Genomic DNA, 20490 nt, shown 5'->3' on the forward strand with positions numbered 1-20490 from the left:
TGTAGTCCCAGCTACCTGGGAGGCTGGGGTGGGAGGATCACCTGAGCCCAGGAGGTCAAGGTTGCAGTAAGCTATGTTTGCACCACTCCATTCCAGCTGGGCAACAGTGAAAGATCCTCTCGCTCTCAAAAAAAAAAAAAAAAAAAAAGAGTGACATCAAAGGAGCTCAATTTTTGGTATGTGAATTCCAAGGATAAAAAGTAATTTTAAATTTTATCAGGTACCACCGGAGGGATAACTTAGCTCCTCTCTACTGTGAAATAGAAGAAACATTAGTGGTTTGAGACTAATTATTTTACAAATATTTCCCCCCTGAATTTCCAAGTTCCTGCATGGAAAATGGTGGGAATATAGCTGATTGTAATCTTCTCGTTCGTATTTTCATGCATTTTTGAACTAGTGTATAATAATCACAATACCTTTGTAAGGAAAACATTATTAAACTACAACGGAACTGAAGAACAGATAAACAGGTCCATGAAATGCAACAGACATATCAGTAACAACCCATGATAGTAAAGAAACTTGATATATAATAAAGATCACATCATAAATCAGTAGTGAAAAAAAAAATTTTAATACATAGCATGAGAAAAACTGAATTCCTATATGCAGAAATATAAAATTAGTTTGCTGCATCCCACAACATGAAAAAAAAAACAAATTCCAAATGGGTGAAAGACCCAAACTTGGAAAACAAAACCTTTAAAGTGAAGGCGGTGATGTCCATTTACTCCACATGTTTCTAGTGCCTAGAACAGTGTCTGGCATTTAGTAGATGCTCAAGTAAACATCTGTCAAATGAGTAAGTGAAAGAATTAAATGATAACTTCATAATGTCCGTGAAGGAAACAATTACTCAAACGAGGACTCAAAAGTACAAACCATAAGAGATAATAACTTTTGAGTACACCAAAGTTAAACATTTCATGGTAAAGTGATTATAAAAACATTTTTTATGTTACAGAATAAGGTTAGACATTTGTAACACAAATGAGAAAGTATTACCAGCCAGAATATATACAAAGGTCTTTTCTCTTTCACATTTTATCTCTAGGATGGTATAGAAAGACAACATTATATTCTGGCCAGGACTGCAGGCATTAAGTAGAGTTTGACTACCTGGCTTTGAATCCTGACTCCACAAGTTCTCAGCTGTGTGACTTTGAGTTTATTACTTAACCTCTCTGTGCTCCAGTTTCTGTAGCTGTAAAAGGATGATGTTTTCAAAAAACAGTATTAGGCCAGGTGTGGTGGCTCATGTCTGTAATCCCAGCACTTTGGGACGGAGGACAAGGCAGGAGGGCTGCTTGAGTCCAGGAGTTCGAGACCAGCCTGAGCAACATACCAAAACCTAGTCTTTACAAAAAATAAAAAATTAGGTGGGCAAGTTGGTGTGTGTGTGCCTCTGGTCCCAGCTACTCAGGAAGCTGAGGTGGGAGGATCACTTGAGCCCAGGAGTTTGAGGCTGCAGTGAGCCGTGATTGTGCCACTACAGTCAGCCTGGGCAACAGAGTGAGACCCTGTCTCAAATAAATAAATAGTATTAGAAAAAATGTGAGGATAAAATGAATTCATACATCTAAGAATTTAGTATAGTAGCTGGCACACAGAAATCATTCGGTACAAGCCAGCTATTATTATGATTGTACTGCTTTAGTTTTTAAATATAATTTATTGCTAGCTGGAACTGTATTGTCTCTCTCTAACTAGAACATAAGATCCATAAAACAGTGTTTTCCATTGTATTCCTAGCACCGAAAATAGTGTCCGACATATAAAAGATCCTCAATATTTGCTAGATGAATGAGAAATCAATAAAAAAAATTAAGAAAAAGACAGAAGACTGACAGAAGAATGGGCTGACAATATGAATAAGCACTTCACGAAAGAGGCAGCCTTAACAACCAATAAGCTTAAGAAAACATGCTCAATTTCACCCATTGATTTGGCAAACATTTTAAAACCTAAGAATATCAGAAGAACATGAGGAAAGGGAACACTCACATGCTGTTGGTAAAATGTAAACTGAAACAACCACTTTGTAAAGCAGTCTGGCATTGCTGCTGCCACCACCACCGCCACCACCACCACCATCATCACCATCACCATATCATTACTAACATCGTCACCAATATCATCATCACCACCATCGCCACTACCATTGATTGCCATCACCACCATCACTGCCGCCATCACCACCATCACTGCCACCATCATCACCACCATCATCACCATCATATCATTACTACCATCATTGCCACTGTCATCATCACCATCACCATCGCCACTACCATTGCCATCATGACCATCACTGCCACCATCATCACCATCACCATCATCACCACCATCACATCATCATCACCACCATCATCACCATTATCATCATCACCATCATCACCACCATTGCCACTACCATCGCCATCACCACCATCACTGCCACCATCATCACCATCACCATCACCATCATCACCACCATCACATCATCACCACCATCATCACCATCATCACCACCATCACATCATCACCACCATCATCACCATCATCACCATTATCATCACTGTCATCACCACTACCATCGCCACTACCATCGCCATCACCATCACTGCCACCATCATCATCACCATCATCACCACCATCACTACCCCATCATCGTCACCATCACCATAATCACCACCACCACTGCCATCACCACCATCACCATTATCATCACCACCATCACTACCCCATCATCGTCACCATCACCATAATCACCACCACCACTGCCATCACCACCATCACCATCATCATCACCACCATCATTATCACCACCATCATCACCATCATCACCACCATCATCATCATCACCACCATCATCATCACCACCATCATCACCATCATGATGACCACCATGATCACCACCATGATCACCACCATCATCACCATCATCATCACCATCATCACCACCATCATTATCACCATCATCACCATCATCACCACCATCATCGCCATCATCATCACCACCATTACCATCATCATCACCATCATCACCACCATCATCACCATCATCATCACCACCATTACCATCATCATCACCACCATATCATCATCATCATCACCACCATCACCGCCATCATCACCATCATCACCATCATCATCACCACCATCATCACCACCATCATCATCACCATCATCACCACCATCATTATCACCACCATCATCACCATCATCACCACCATCACCACCATCATCACCAACATCACCACCATCATCACCACCATCATCACCATCACCATCATAATCATCACCACAGCAGGCAACACTTTGCAACACTTACTATGTGTCAGGCACTGTACCAAGCACCCTACAGATATCAACTTTGTAAACTGTCACACTCGGAGGTAACATGTGTAATTATTATTATTATTATTCCCGTTTTATAGATGAGGAAACTGAAATAGAGAGAGCTTAAGTAATTTGCTGAAGGTCACATGGTTAATAATGGCAGAATCACGACTTGAATCCAGACAGCCTGGCTCCAAAATCCACATAATTACTACCCTACATTGTCTCTCATTTATGTACTTCCTTGGGTTGACCATCTTTTCAGATAATTACCAGCAATTTTTAGGTCTTTTGTAAACTGCCTAATTGTGATCTTTGGACATTTTTTATTCACCTATTTTATGGAATTGTAATAGATCTTTGTGCTACGTGTGTGCACATGCCCTGGTGTTCTGGTTGGAATCCCAAAACACTTCACTAGAAGGAATAACACTACTAGGAAAAAAATATGAGGTTTTGGTACAGTTGATAAAAAACAAAGGTAACCCAAAGGTTCATCACACTACCTGCTGCTGGAAGAGAATTCACACCCACCGTTGGGGAAGTTAGCTAAGGTTAACTCAGGTTATCAGGGTGTACTGGCCAAAGTTGGTCCTCATCCTGGATCAGGGGCACCCATCTTACCTAAGTTGATCATGTGACCATCAAATTCGATAATGGATTTCACCTGCAGTTCAGGGTTTGAAGAAGTCACACAAATGAGTTTGTTTTTGTCAGTGGTTCATTTGTGTAATTCCAGTATGAGTTTCTTCACTCCTTTTTTTCCCAAGTGTAATGCAGAGTCCAGAGCAGGAAGACAACCTTCCAGCTGTCATCATCTGGCTGCACTATGGCCTCATCTAAAGTAGGATTTCAGCTCCATCATGGGTCTGGTAGCTTCAACCCATACTTAGTGTGCCCCTTCTCCTCTTGGGATTGGTGTAGAAAGTATCTACAAAGCAACATCGTCTCTGTGCAAAGCAGTAAGTCATGGACAAGCCCTAGAAGGCTCAGAGCTCAGAGCCGTCCCAAAAGTGTATGGCCAGTGAGGGACAAAGATCATCATCGAAGATCCATCAAGCAGGCAGGTGGCTACAGCTATTGAGGCTACAGCTTTGGACAAAGGTGACTGTGAGACTAGCCAATAATTTAAATATTTACACGGCTGTTAGCAGCAGAGGATGCCTAGCTCTAGACAATGGCTGAACATTACGCCCGGGAATCAATACAAGCGTGGCTGGAAGAGAGGAATCTTGATGATCCCCTTTGCTAGCATCTAGTCCAGTTTGTTAACTAGTCCCTCTTCGCTAGCTTCTGGTCTAGTTTACTAACTAGTCCCTCTTCTTACATATTGGGTTGCTCCAAGTTTTTGGTTCTCCTAAACCTGTACCATATTTGAAATGTGGGAATGTATATTCTATCTCATTAGCTTCCTCCTTTTTTTTTTTTTTTTTGAGACGGAGTTTCACTCTTGCTGCCCAGGCTGGAGTGCAATCCTGCAATCTCGGCTCACTGCAATCTCCGCCTCCTGGGTTTAGGCAATTCTCCTGCCTCAGCCTCCCAAGTAGCTGGGATTACAGGCATGCGCCACCATGCTGGCTAATTTTGTATTTTTAGTAGAGACGGGGTTTCTCCATGTTGGTCAGGCTGGTCTTGAACTCCTGACCTCAGGTGATCTGCCCGCCTCGGCCCTCCAAAGTGCTAGGATTGTAGGTGTGAGCCACAGTACCTGGCCAGCCTCCTCCTTTCATAATTATCAAACAATTTTGGTGTCTACATCACACAAAAGCCCAATTCTGATAAGAGATAATGTTAAACTATAAAAAACTTTCATATAACACTCATTGGCCAGAAACGCGTCTTGCATGAAGTTTAGTTTGTGAAGAAAGACCTGGCTTTGTAGACAGTGCAAGGTCGGAATACAGGAAGAAATATTTTCAATGCTTTAAAAATTTGTTATTTACATATCTTTAAGATCATTATATACAATTGAAGATGAAATTCAAATTGTTCAGCCATCTGACAGACAAACAGGGACAGATCCGTGGCTTATGAGCCTCGAGGGAGCTGGTGGCTCAGAAGAGCTGAGTTCTAGACAGTTTTAAAAAGAGAAAAAAAGTTGGCTGGGTGTGGTGGCTCACGCTGGTAATCCCAGCACTTTGGGAGGCTGAGGCAGGTGGATCACCTAAGGTCAGGAGTTCAAGACCAGCCTGGCCAACATGGTGAAACCCCGTCTCTACCAAAAATATAAAAAACTAGCCGGGTGTGGTGGCACGCGCCTATAATCCCAGCTACTCGGGAGGCTGAGGCAGGAGAACTACTTGAACCTGGGAGGCAGAGGTTGCAGTGAGCCAAGATCGTGCCACTGCACTCCAGCCTGGGCAACAGAGTAAAACTCTGTCTCAAAAACAAAAACAAAACAAAAGTTGTAATACTCAAACATAGAAATGAGATAGCTTGATCCAAGGCTGTGATATGAGCCTGTGATATGTGTCCAAGGGCAAAGGCCAGAGATGAGAGACGGAGAAAACAATTTCTATGAGCAAAGTCAAAGGTCAAAGACAAGTTGGTGAGGCTGTACAAATGGCGCTTTTCACCAGGAAGCACAAAGGTGAACCTGGAGTCCTCAAACACAAAAGGAAATGCACCTCCCAGATTCAAAAGGGAGCCAGAAGTCATAGTCCACTCTGGGATGGTAGAGGAAAGAAACAAATAAATTTTTAAAAAGCAGAGAAATACCACAGAGCTCTGAGAAGTTGTCTACAAGACAAGGAGCAAGTGGCAGTGTCTAGAAGGGATGGCTTAAAGCTGGGACAAGCAGGACTGGGGTCTCTCCTTTGCCAAAACGTATCTTTTCCCCTTTTCCTTAGGAAGTGACAGCAAAAAGTCAACTCAAGAAGAACCCTGGGGTCTGATGAGTCCCTGATACATAAAGTCTGTGGTTTTCTCAGAGCTATTCCCTCTCAGAACCTTCCCCAGCCTTCTGTTATCCCTGAGGATGGGGTCAGGCCCAGGACAAAGTATGTACTTGTCAAATCATGAGTTTTAAAGACAAATGCCTCCTTTTAAGCAGTTTTTTTCATTTACCAATAAAGACACTCATCCCCAGAGGGGTTAACTGACTTCCAAAGTCCAAGGGAGGGTTAGTGAAGGAAGCTTCTTGGTTCCTGGTTTAAAACTCATCTCAACACACCACACTGCCTTCCTAAAACTTAACTGAGAAAGATTTTCAAATATTCATCAGGAAATAGTCTGGAGAGGTGATACATGTACAAGGATATTAACTTCAGCCCTGTGTACTAGCACAAAAGACTTAAAACTACCTTACTGTCTACTAATAGGGGATGGATTGAAGAGGTAATGGTGTATCCATTCAATGCTACAATATACAGCAGCCCCCCCCTTTTTTTTATGGAATGGAGGTTTAATAGAAGAGAAGGGAAAGAGAAACAGCTCTCTCTATATAGAGAGAGAGGAGTCTCTGAGTGGAAAGGACCCACACACTGCCTTTTTAAAAAGGAGGTTGGAGCTGAACATGGTGGCTCACGCCTGTAATCCCAGCAACTCCAGAGGATCACTTGAAGTCAGGAGTTCCAGACCAGCCTGGGTAACACAGTGAGACCTCCCCTCCGCCATCTCTAAAAAAATACAATAAAACTAAAAGGAGGTTGATCTACGTATTTTGATATATAAAGACCTCCAGGATATGCTGTTAGTGAAAAATCAAGAGGCATGCTGCCATTTGTGTTGAAGGCCTGCAGAGGCACACGTGTGCACATGCTCCCATCCTTGCCACCACTGGAAGGACACACCAAGAGCCCACAACAGGAGCTGCCTATGGGGGAGAAGTTCAGCGCAGGGAGAATGAGACTTAACTTCATTGCCTCCCCTTGATGGCTTTTGAATTTTGTACCACACAGCTGACCTCTGAATACGCCATACTACTTACTTAAAAAGTAACATAATGAAAACACGAAAATGTCTCTAAGGCCAAAGCTACACACAGATGTTTTGTTTTATTTTATTTTATTTTATTTTATTTGAGACAGAGTCTCGTTCTGTAGCCCAGGCTGGAGTGCAGTGGCCAATCTCGGCTCACTGCAAGCTCCGCCTCCCAGGTTCACACCATTCTCCTGCCTCAGCCTCCTGAGTAGCTGGGACTACAGGTGCCCGCCACCACGCCCGGCTAATTTTTTTTTGTATTTTTAGTAGAGACGAGGTTTCACTGTGTTAGCCAGGATGGTCTCGATCTCCTGATCTCGTGATCCACCCGCTTCGCCTCCCAAAGTGCTGGGATTACAGGCGTGAGCCACCGCACCTGGCCTACACACAGACGTTTTATTAGTTAGTATACAGGTTGAGCTGCGTGGGCTCCAGTCCCAAAATAACAGCCACTCACAACACAAGCACATTTATCTTTCATGAAAAGGTCTCTGCATCCCTCAGTGGGGAATTTGTGCCCTAAAATGACAGCAGGGCTGGCTCCCTCTGTCCTGTCTCCCCTGCCCCCAGGATGCTGGCTTGGTGCAGGTGCTGTGGGATGACTTCCAACCACTGGTACACATATCCCAGCCAGCAGGAGGGATGAGTGGGGCCCTCCAGGTGCCCAGAACAAACTGTCACTGTGGAAGAAGGGGCCCACTGGCAGCCTTGGCCATGAGGGTCCAGCAATAGGGGACTAAATAAATAATGGTACCCTGTGTAGAACCACATGACGGGATGGCCAGCCAATTGACCTGACTCAGGTGCAGGCTGTGTGGTGACCTGGAAAGACATTCAGTTCCTTTCAAATGACAACAGATGAATACAAACAGTATACAGTAGGTGCCCCTTATCCTCAAGAAGGCATTCCAAGTCTCCCAGGAGATGCCTAAAACCATGGCTAGTACCCACTCCTAAACTTCATAGCCTATGCACAAAGGTATTTTTCCTTTTTCACAATTTTATGGGTAGATCATTATTATTTTTTGTTAGTTTTTATTTCATAGTCATAAACTTAACTCTGCAATCCAGCTAGGCATGGAAGGGGACAAGGAAAACATAGAACCCAAAGGGAACTGCAGTGAGAGCACAAAGATTCTAGGATACTGCGAGCAAATGCGGTGGAGGGTGTTCTTCTGAGCTACAAAAGGAATGGTCTGGTGGTTAAGATAAAACACAAGTCAAACTTATTAGAGTTGTCCACAGTCAGCAGTGGTGATCTTCTTCCTGCTCTTGCCATTCTTGGACCCATAGCGCTTCATGGCCTCCACAATCTTGATGCCTTCTTTCACCCTGCCAGAGACCACATGCTTGCCATCCAACCACTCGGTCTTGGCAGTGCAGATGAAAAACTGGGAATCGTTTGTGTTGGGTCCAGCATTTGCCATGGACAAGATGCCAGGACCTGTATGCTTCATGGACAAGATGCCAGGACCTGTATGCTTCAGAATGAAGTTCTCATCATCAAATTTCTCCCTGTAGACAGACTTGCCACCAGTGCCATTATGGCATGTAAAGTCACCACCCTGACACAAAAGCCCTAGAATAATTCTGTGAAAGCAGGAACCCTTATAACCAAATACTTTCTCTCCAGTGCTCAGAGCACGAAAGTTTTCTGTCTTTGGAAACTTGTCTGCAAACAGTTCGAAGGAGACGTGCCCCAAGGCCTCGCTGTTGATGGCGATGTTGAAGAACATGGTGGGGTTGACCATGGCTGGTAGTACAGGGCTCCTGGTGGCGGTGGCGTCTGCAAAGCCTTTTTTGTTGTGTTTTTTTAAGAGATTGGGTCTCACTCTGTCATCCAGGCTGAAGTGCAGTGATGCAATCATAGCTCACTACAGCCTTGAACTTCCGGGCTCAAGTGATCCTCCCGCCTCAGCCTCCTGAGTAGCTAGGAGTACAAGTGTATGCCACTATGCCGGGCTAGTTTTTTTTTTTTTTTTTTTTTTTTTTTTTGTAGAGGCAGGATCTTGCTATATTACCCAGACTGATCTCGAACTCCTGGGCTCAAGTGATCCTCCCACCTTGGCCTCCCAAAGTGGTGGGATTATAGACATGAGCCACTGCACCTGGCCCCAAGGATTCCTTCTTACAACCACAGTATATGATCTTCTTTTCTTATTGAGAACTTTCACCTTTTCACTTAAGAAAGCACTTTATGGCTTCTCTATGGTGTATCCAAATTGCCAGTGCCACTCCTCTTGTGCTTTAAGGCCATGGAAGTAAAGTAAGGGTCACTTGACCACAAGCACTGTGATTCCAAGACAGTGAATTTGATCACAGAGATGGCTACTAAGTGACCTGCAGGCGGGGATGCTGGCAAAGAGAAAAGTCGCATCCAGGGCAGGACAGGGTGGGATGGCCCCAGATTTCATCATGCTACTTGGAAGGGCATGAAATTTAGAACTTAGGAATTGTTTCTGGAATTTTCCATGGAATATTTTTGAACCAACGTTGACCAAGGGTAACTGAAACTGCAGAAAGCAAAATCACAGATAAGGGGGTGATGTGGTTTGGGTGTGTCCCCATCCAAATCTCATATTGAACTGTAGTTCCCATAATCCCCATATGTTATGGGAGGGACCTGGAGGGAAGTAACTGAATCATGGGGGCGGTTACCCTCATGCTGTACTCATGACAGGGAATGAGTTCTCATGAAATCTGACGATTTTATAAAGGGCTTTTACCCCCCTCACTCTCACTCTTCTCTCTCCTGCCACCCTGTGAAGAAGGATGTGTTTGCTTCCCCTTCTGCCATGAGTGTAAGTTTCCTAAGGCTTCTTCAACTATGCAGAACTGTGAGTCAATTAAACCTCTTCCTTTAAAAATTACCCGGTCTAACGTACATCCTTATAGCAGCATGAGAACGGACTAATACGGGGCGGAGGCTACCATATTTGCATTTTTGTAAATATTTATAAATAGGAAAATGTATATATGAATATACCAAGGCATGGCGTTTTTGCTTAGTGATTCATTCGAATGTTCTACATTAAAAATGTGGTTTCAGGCCAGGCACGGTGGCTCACGCCTGTAATCTAAGCACTTTGGGAGGTCGAGGCGGGAGGATCACAAGGTCAGGAGTTTGAGACCAGCCTGACCAACATGGTGAAACCCCATCTCTACTAAAAATACAAAAATTAGCCATACGTGGTGGCACATGCCTGTAATCCCAGCTACTCAGGAGGCTGAGGCAGGAGAATTGCGTGAACCTGGGAGGCGGAGGTTGCAGTGAGCCGAGATTGTGCCACTGCACTCCAGCCTGAGCGACAGAGCTAGACTCTGTCTCAACAAAAAAAAAAAAAAAGGTTTCGCAAAAAGAACTTTTTAAAAACTTCATTTGGAAACCAAAATAAGCACTCTGCTTTCACTGGTTCTTTCTTCAGTTTTCTTAAAATGTTAATAAATACCCCTAAAGTAGTGAAGAACAACTATCCCCCTGCCCTCCCAAAAAAAGAAACACTAAAGGAAAAAACTATGGGAATTTCTTATATTAACTGAATCCCCAGCCTTCTCTGGGAAGGTACTATATGAGCTGGAACACTGAGAGAACACAGCTACGGAAATAAAGAAGTCCCTATTTCCCCGGGGCACTGTGAGTTTAAGCCAGGAACAGAAGCGCACTAAACAAAACAGAAACTGTAAAGGTGACATCCCAATTCAGTCCTCGACTCCAACCAGGTTTTCTCCTAAGGCTGGGAAAGCATGACAGGCCACTAACTTACTCAAAGCATCTACAAAGAGCCACCATCCAGGGCAGACTGGGCATAGGCTGCAGCAATGGGGTACAAGAGGGCTGAAGTGGGTACCTCCCGGCAGCGCTTTCACCCAGGAGATGAAAAACCAGATTCCGTGGGCCATGTCACTTCTCACAGGAACCTGGCTTCGTGGAACTCTGAATGATGGTGATGCTGGGGGCAGGGGGCAGAGGCTCCAGAGAAAGGGGTGCTGATATGTACAAGGCTACAGGTAAGGCAGTCAGAAAAGAGATGATTAAGCCATGAAAGAAGCAAAAAAGAAAAAAACTTGTTACTAAGTACACTGATGCTATAAAATAAAAGGAGTCCTTTAAGGAACTAGAGACAAAAGAGTTCCTAATTATTGATTTGCAATATTCTTTAAGCAAAGAAATGTATGATTTTTAAAAAATTAATTCATTGACCCATTACACTGGTGAATTTTGGCTCCAAAGGTGTTCAGGTTGGTAATCAATCTATGACTTATAAAGAAAAAGACCTTGAGACATTATCAAATTACTCTTATTGAGAGTCCAAGAGACTGTAGTTTAGTGAAAAGCAACAGATTTACAGTCAGATAGACTTAAAAGCTAAGTTTGAATTTGAGTTATGGCCTGGATAACTTATTAAAACTGATAAGCCACAATCTCTTCATTTGTTATTGTAATGAGTCAACCAGGGAAAATATATAAGGCTGGGCACGGTGGCTCACGCTTGTAGACCCAGCACTTTGGGAGGCCAAAGGAGGGCAGATCACTTGAGGTCAGGAGTTCAAGACCATCCTGGCCAACATGGCAAAAATCCATTTCTACTAAAAATACAAAAATTAGCCGGGCATGGTGGCAGGCGCCTGTAATCCCAGCTACTTGGGAGGCTGAGGCAGGAGAATCTCCTGAACCCAGGAGGTGGAGGTTGCAGTGAGCCAAGATCACGCCACTGCACTCCAGCCTGGGTAACAGAGCGATACTCTGTCTCAAAAAAAAAAAGAAAAATACATAAGCATATGCCAAGAGGTCAAAAAATTAGTTACCATTTAAAAATGTTGGGCCCTATATAGCAGACCAAAACTAAAAACTCTACAGCCAAAGTCCTCTCAATGAGAAGTAGAAAAAGAAAAGCCTTCACATATTCTTAATGCATATAAAATAAAGACAATTTGAAATAAATTTGTCAATGGGAATTAAGAGCTATTGGAATCCATTCTGCAAATCTTTAGTAAGTTACAAACACATGCAAGGTACCAGGTATTGCAAGGATTGGAGACTGAAAGTGCTGTCTCCATGCACACAATCTACCTGTGAGTAGACAGGCAGACACGATGTGTTCTGCAAACATGTTCTGAGGTGTGTCTTAGTTCAGCCTGCTATTACAGAATACGATAGACTGATTACTTAAAGAAAAGACATTTATTTCTTACAGTTCTGGAGGCTGGAAGTCCACCAAGATCAGGGTGCCAGCAGGGTCAGGTTTTTGGTGAGGGCCTCATTCTTGGCAGAGCAACAAAGCACTGGACTCTATCTCTTTATAAGCATACACTGATCTGATTCATAGGGACTCCACCCTTGTAAGCTATTTACCCCCCAAAGGTGCCACCTCCAGACACCATCACGTTGGGGATTTAGGCTTCAACATATGAATTGGCAGGGAGATACAATTCAGTCCCAGCAACGTGCCAGCATTGTTCACTATGTCCTTCCCTGAAAACTCCCTTTGCCCACAGGTCTCACCAAAGGTGTGGCCCTCAGTGGCCATGTTGTACCACACAATTCTCTTCTACCCCTCCCTTTCCCTTCTCCATCACAGTGGACTGGATCATGCCTGGATAATCCCTTTCTTGGCCAGAAACCAGTGGGATCCTTTCTGGAGAATCTGAACTAAGGAACAGATGCTTGGGGCAGTCTAGTTGACAGAGACTGAGACAGAAAGGGAGAGAGGTTAGAAAGACAGATGGACCTTGGGTACTTGACTTTCTATAATGTTTAATTCTAATAAAGTCCATCCATACTTTATTTTCAGATAACCTATTGTATATTTAAATAAAACCTCCTTAAAATATTTATTTATTTATTTATTTATTTATTTATTTATTTATTTATTGAGACAGAGTCTCACTGTCGCCCAGGCTCACTGGAGTACAGTGGCACAATCTCAGCTCACTGCAGTATGTGCTTATAAAGTGATCTCCATCTCCCGGGTTCAAGCAATTCTGCCTCAGCCTCCCGATTAGCTGGGATTACAGGTGCCCGCCATCGTGCCAGACTAATTTTTGTATTTTCAGTAGAGATGGGGTTTCACCATGTAGCCCAGGCCGCTCTCGAACTACTGACCTCAGGTGATCCACCCGCCTCGGCCTCCCAAAGTGCTGGGATTACAGGCGTGAGCCACTGCGCCCAGCAAAATAAAACCTTTTACTCTAGCTGGTTGGTAGATGCTACACACACATTAAGCAACAGACGCAAAGACCCACATCTCCCATTGTGATTGTGGACAAGGAACTCACCTCTAGTAGCCACAGCTTGGGGCAGGAGAATGAGGGTCTGCCCGAGCAGAGGGCTGGGGAGATAAGGTGAGAGCAACTGGGAAAGATGTCACGGGAAAGATACACTCACTAAGAGCTACAGGGCTTCCGGCAGGGGTCAGCGCCTTTGGTCATAGTGGCTGCGGAAGGCTTCATGAAAGAAAGGACATTTGGGCTGACCTTGAACTTAGAGAAGAGGAGAAGAAAGATCAGGAGACACTCTCAGAAGCAGAGGAAGCCATGACCCACAGAAAGGCATGGGCAGTAACAAATTCCTCTTGGTGAACAATGATGTCTGACACTGAATTCAAAGTTGTTTTCTGCGCTACTCTAATCAGACCTCCCTCCCTCCCCATTAGCCACAAACGCTTCAGCAAATGCTGTGCACAATAGCTGGATTTTAGTGATTCCTGGGAGGAGGGTGGTGAGAGACACAGAACTGAAGATAACCGTGTTCCACCCAAGGTCAAATGTTGAAGAAAAAGAGCACCCTAAGGACACACAGGCACAAGGAGCCCGGTGATGGGGCAAGTTGGCTGCAGTGTGGGTGTGCCTGAGGACCATGAAAACTTAAGACCCCAAGAAACCCCCATGAACATGTATCAGCTCAGGCCATTTGGTTTAGATAGTAAAGGAAAGGTGCCAGGTGCAGTGGCTCACACCTGTAATCCCAGCACTTTGGGAGGCTGAGGTGGGGAGATTGTTTGAGATCGCTTGAGATCAGGAGTTCGAGACCAGCCGGCCAACGTGGTGAAACCCCGTCTCTACTAAAAATACAAAAATTAGCTAGGCATGGTAGTGTGCGTCTATAATCCTGCCTACTTGGGAGGCTGAGGCAGGAGAATTGCTTGAACCTGGGAGGTGGACGTTGCAGTGAGCAAAGATGACGACACTGCACTCCAGCCTGGGCAACAGAGTAAGACTCCATTGCAAAAAATAAAAAATGAAGGACAGGCGATCCCAGCATGTGAAAGGACATGGAAACCCTTTGGTAATAGAACAACAGGGAAAAAATGCCAGAAGCTTCTAGACTGAAAACAAGTTAAAACAGACAAAAAGAATAAGATTACCTACAAAAGACAGAGAAGCAGAGAAAACAGCATCTGGCCAGGCACAGTGGCTCACACCTGTAGTCCCAGCACTTTGGGGAACCGAGTCAGGTGGATCACCTGAGGTCAAGGTCAGGAGTTCGAGACCAGCCTGGCCTGGGTGACAGAGCGAGACTCTGCCTCAAAAATCAAAAAAAAAAAACAAAGAAAACAACATCTGTACCAGTAAATACTGGAAGATATTAAAACAACGTTTATGGAGTTTCAAGGAAAACGATTGTTATCATAGAGTCACATGCACACCCAGGCTATGCATTATGTGGGAGGGGAAAAGAATGGCATTTTCAGACACGCAAGAACTCAAAATATATCATCCACTCACTCTAAGAAAAAAAATCATGTGAGAATGCTATTAAAGAAGAAAAAGACAGGATGTGTTTTATTTTTTACTTTTATTTTTTTGAGACAGAGTCTTGCTCTGTCGCCCAGGCTGGAGTGCAATGGTGCAATCTCGACTCACTGCAACCTCCACCTCCTGGGTTCAAGTGATTCTCCTGCCTGCCTCAGCCTCCCGAGTAGCTGAGATTACATACGCCCGCCACCACACCTGGCTAATTTTTTTTTGTATTTTTAGTAGAGATGGGGTTTCACCATGTTGTCCAGGCTGGTCTCGAACTCCTGACCTCAGGTGATCCGCCCACCCCGGCCTCCCAAAGTGCTGGGATTACAGGTGCGAGCCACCACACCTGGCCGGGAGGATGTGTTTTATAAAGAACGATGGAAACCCATAAAAACAATAAAGCTGTCAGGAAAGTCTAAAATGTTTTTGTTAACAGGAATGTGAAACATGTAATAGTTAAGAAAAAAGTCTCTAGTGACACAAGGGCAAAAATAAAAGAATTACAATTCCAGGTTATTTCAATTAAACCTAGGAAATGAAAAGAAGTCAAAATATCCTACATGATCTTTCTTGTGAGATGGTAGAATATTTTAAATAGTGGTTAATTTTTTGATATGGATAAAGAAATATAGATGAAAACATACTTGTTCAAAATGTACAGATCGCCAGGCACGGTGGCTCATGCCTGTAGTCCCAACACTTTGGGAGACGGAGGTGGGTGAACTGCCTGAGTTCGGGAGTTTGAGACCAGCCTAGACAACATAGTGAGACCCTGTCTCTACAAAAATACAAAAATTAGCCAGGTGTGGTGGCATGTGCCTGTAGTCCTAGCTACTTGAGAGGCTGAGGTGGGAGGATCACTTGAGTCCAGGAGGTCAAGGCTGTAGTGAGCTGAGATTGTGCCACTGCACTCCAGCCCAGATGACAGAGTGAGACCTTGTCTCAAAAAAAAAAAAAAAAAAAAGTGTACAGATAATCCACAGAAGAAAAAAAGAACGAAAACCAGACATATTCTACCAAAGACAGGAAATAAAATACAGAAATTTTTGAGTACCAAGAAAGCTTATAAACAAAATTCAAAGACTGAATATGATCTGAGCTATCCAGTATGATAGCCACTAGTCACATGGAGCTATTTAAATTTAAATTAATTCAAATAAAATAAAAACATTCAGCTCAGTCACACTTGTCACATGCAAGTGCTCCATGTGTTGATGACTGCCCAACTGGATTACTATCACCCCAGAAAGTTCCAGCACACAACAATAAGAGTCAGCGAAACATACATGGTAACAAATGCACCCAGGTACAATAAGATCCCAGCGATGTTAAACACACACACATATTAAAAAGTGAGTTCATTAAACTATCAGTGGTGACAGCTCTGGGAAATAAGGTGACCAGGGGCTTTCACTCTACCTTATATACCTTATTGTTTGATATATATATATTTTATTTATATATATATTTGATTTATATATCTCTATGTATTTGATATTATATATCTGTATTTGATATTTATATCTCTATATATTTGATATTTATATATCTATATATTTGATATCTTTTGATATTTATATATGTGATATATATAAATATATACATATAAGAGAGAGAGATATATATATGTATATTTTTAGACAGAGTCTCATTCTGTTGCCCAGGCTGGAGTACAGTAGTGCGATCACAGCTCTCTGGGCCGAAGCAATTCTCCCATCTCAGCCTCCCAAGTAGCTGGAACTATACGCATGCACCACCATGTCTAGCTCATTTTTTATTTCATCGAGATAGGGTCTTGCTATGTTGCCCAGGTTGATCTTGAATTCTTGGCCTCAAGCGATCCTCCACCTTGGCTTCCCAAAGCACTGGGATGACAGGCATGAGCCACCACACCTGGCCCTATTGTTTGATTTTTGAATAAGCGTATTTTTAAAAAGTCATTAACATGTTTTCAAAGGAAACAACAATCAATTTCTTGAACTTGGAGTAGAACTTGGTTCTGTTAAAATAAAGTGATTTTAACTAGTATAGATGTATAACGTACATTTGCACTAACAAACAAAGATGGCAAAGTATGTGTCCTATATTTAGACAACCCTGGAAAAAATTTGTTCTGGGCCAAAGGGTGACATCACCCATTCAGATGCAAGTCTTAGCAGATACTCGATCATTTCAAACAGTAGTTCTTGGTTTGAGGAGGTCCCTCAGGCAAAGACTGTCGTTAATCTATTTTTCCATTTCGATTTATACAGTTGATAACAGATCAAATTTCAGAAAGGGCAGCTTTGAGTTATCCCTAAATTTTCCGTAAGAAAAACTTATTGCAAGTCATAATGTTTCTGCGTTTTCCCACTGATACCACACAGCTGACAAAGGGGAAGTTCCCAACTCAATTTCAACAATAGACAGATAAAGTCAGATACAACAACATAGTGCCCAAAGAAGAACTTCCTTTTTTTTCCCCCTAAATTGGGGATGGTAGAAGACAGATTATGTTCTTTGTTAAAAGAATTCCAAAGTTTTCATCTTTGTCCAATACCAGATCTTCAATCTTTCTAAGAAAAAGAACTCTTAAAAACGTCTTAGGCCGGGCACGGTGGCTCACGCCTGTAATCCCAGCACTTTGGGAGGCCGAGGCGGGCGGATCACAAGGTCAGGAGATGGAGACCATCCTGGCTAACATGGTGAAACCCCGTCTCTACTAAAAATACAAAAAAATTAGCCGGGCGTGGTGGCGGGCGCCTACTGTAGTCCCAGCTACTCCGGAAGCTGAGGCAAGAGAATGGCGTGAACCTGGGAGGCAGAGCTTGCAGTGAGCCGAGATCGCGCCACTGCACTTCAGCCTGGGGGACAGAGCGAGAATTGGTCTCAAAAAAAAAAAAAAAAAAAAAAAAGGTCTTAACCCTATTTCATGTCTACCCCAGGGACTAATTTAGTCATGTATCTGCCCACAAAAACATACTCACCTATGTTTATTTTGGTTCCTATATAAATCTTCTTAGTAGCTGCTTCCAGTGAATATTGAGGGAAAAGCTCTCTTAACGGAAAGCTATGAGAAACATCTATTTTTCTAGGAAGTATATGCGCTCTGTAAGTCAATGTTGGTTAAGCAAGGGGACAGATTTGGTTTTGTTACCAAAGTTCAACACGAATTTTATTTGACTCTGTCTCCAACAATGGACCATAACATTAGCTCAGTACGAGATCATGACCAATATCAAATGTATTTCATAACTGGAGAAGCCGGACATCAAAAGGACAGCGAGAAGACAGTGGGTTCTAAATAATTCTTCAACAATTTGGCCTGTCCTCAATGTCCCCAAAGCCCTTCAGAAGAAAGTAACAGAAGGCAAAAACACAGCAAAATGAGGGAAGTATTAAAGATCCTTGAGCATCTTAACCTCAGATCCAACAGTGAAAGCTCCTAGGAAATTCATCTTCCAGGCCGGGCACCATGGCCTGTAATCCCAGCACTTTGGGAGGCCGAGGCCGGGGGATCACCTGAGGTCAGGAGTTCAAGACCAGCCTGACCAACATGGTAAAACCCCATCTCTACTAAAAATACAAAATTAGCCAGGTATGGTGGCGCACGCCTGTAATCCCAGCACTTTGGGATGCAGAGGCGGGGATCACCTCAGGTCAGGAGTTTGAGACCAGCCTAACCAACACGGTAAAATCCCGTCTCTATTAAAAATACAAAATTAGCTGGGCGTGGTGATGCACGCCTGTAATCCCAGCTACTTGGGAGGCTGAGGCAGGAGAATTGCTTGAACCCGGGAGGCGGAGGTTGCAGTGCACCAAGATTGTACTATTGCACTCCAGCCTGGGTGACAAGAGCAAAACTCCATCTCAAAAAAAAAAAAAATCATCCTCCAGGTCACCTCTTTTGTACCACTACCACCCATAGCAGAACAGAAATCTTCAGTAATCTGGACTATTTCTAATAATTCATATAGGAAGCTGGACTGAGGTTAATTTTTATCTATGTAGAAAGTCTTTCCAGGCTCCTTCAAGCTCTTTATAAAGACCTACTCCCTAATTCTAATTGCAAATCACGTGTTAAAGTAAGTTATATAAAGATCTCTTTAGGCAATCCTCCATTAGCCTGGTTCTAATTGCCACACATTGTTTGAAAATAATAAAATTATACTTGTCTGAATATAGTCTCACTAATTAAAACTGACAATCCCTTCTTCCCCCATGTTTTTTGTAATTCATGAAAGTTTTATAGTGGTTTGCCACTTCCACGCTTGGGTGGACCAAAAAGTTAAAGAGTACATTTAACTCTTTACACTGGCTTACACCTGTAATCCCAGCACTTTGGGAGGCCGAGGCAAGCATATCACCTAAGGTCAGAAGTTCGAGACCAGCCTGGCAAACATGGTGAAACCCCATCTCTACTAAAAATACAAAAATTAGCTGGGTGTGGTGCCACGCGCCTGTAATCCCAGCTACTCAGGAGGCTGAGACAGGAGAATTGCTTGAATCCAGGAGGCGGAGGTTGCAGTGAGCCGAGATTGCACCACCGCACTCCAGCCTGGGTGACAGAGAAAGACTGTCTCAAAAAAAAAAAAAAAAAAGGTACATTTTCCATGAAAAACAAGATATAAAGACAGTGAGACTCAAGTATTTTATAATACTTACGCCATTGCTTTTAATTAAACATAAAACATCTGATATTTCATTCATGGACTCTTAGCATTATCTATAAAACGAAATACCCTTTTTAGTCCATGAAGAAAATTCCATGAAAATAAAAGAAAAGCATATGCAGTTTTACATATTTAAATACTTACATTTTGGTGCAAAACAAGACTCTAATTGGGTATTTTCCTTTTATTTGAGGCTTTAGTTTCAACTTAATATGTCTAAAAGGACTAGTAAATACATTATACTGAGTGGTGGGGTAAATGAATTCTTTCAGGCCACAAGGGCACTATTCAGTAAATTACCTCTCTGCACTGGCCGCTGCCTGGTGGCCTCAAATTGACAAACTGCCTTTAAGAGGTGAAACATGTTCTTATTGATTCATCCAAAGGCTCATTATTTGTTATTTATTTAAACTGATGGGAATGAAGAGGCCGAGTATAGAAAAAGAGTCTTTCAAATTTTAACATTTACAAACTTGAGCTACTTAAAGAAAACCTAGGTTTCTACTGCGATATCATCAGTACATGAGCCAAATAAAACACATTTACTCCCCCAAATTTGGCACACATTGTCTAAATTCAAATCCAAACAGGCAATCCAAGGAGAGCAGTCATTTGGAGTTTTCTTAATCTCCTTACATTTAAATAGAGTACAATACATCCATTATGTTAATCTTTTCCCACTAGAAGCTATTAACATGGTATCTGCTCTTGGTTAAAACATTTCAGTCCATGGGGCATCTCTAAATTTTGATTAACCTTTCTAATATATAAAATGTGCTGATATACAAAACTGAAAACTTCCGAAGGCAGCACAGATGCCTCTGGGTGCTACTCTGGGAACTTTAGCTTC

At 42.9% G+C, this 20490-nt stretch overlaps 2 protein-coding genes across 8 annotated transcripts in view; both read right to left on the bottom strand.

The window, feature by feature from the left end:
* The window catches only part of NMT2 (N-myristoyltransferase 2), a 66695-nt gene that overhangs the window by 44293 nt on the left and 1912 nt on the right, over positions 1 to 20490 (bottom strand). The window lies entirely within an intron of this gene.
* LOC129136249 (peptidyl-prolyl cis-trans isomerase A-like) lies at positions 140 to 16465 on the bottom strand. The gene has a single exon (XM_054660789.2). The coding sequence runs from the start codon at positions 9111 to 9113 to the stop codon at positions 8475 to 8477; it is 639 nt and encodes a 212-aa protein (XP_054516764.1). The 5' UTR covers positions 9114 to 16465; the 3' UTR covers positions 140 to 8474.

Source organism: Pan troglodytes, chromosome 8 (genome assembly GCF_028858775.2).
Source record: "Pan troglodytes isolate AG18354 chromosome 8, NHGRI_mPanTro3-v2.0_pri, whole genome shotgun sequence".
Lineage (NCBI taxonomy): Eukaryota > Metazoa > Chordata > Mammalia > Primates > Hominidae > Pan > Pan troglodytes.

Coding starts and splice junctions, on each gene's coding strand:
- LOC129136249 (XM_054660789.2), bottom strand. CDS start 9,113: ATGATTGCATCACTGCACTTCAGCCTGGATGACAGAGTGAGACCCAAT.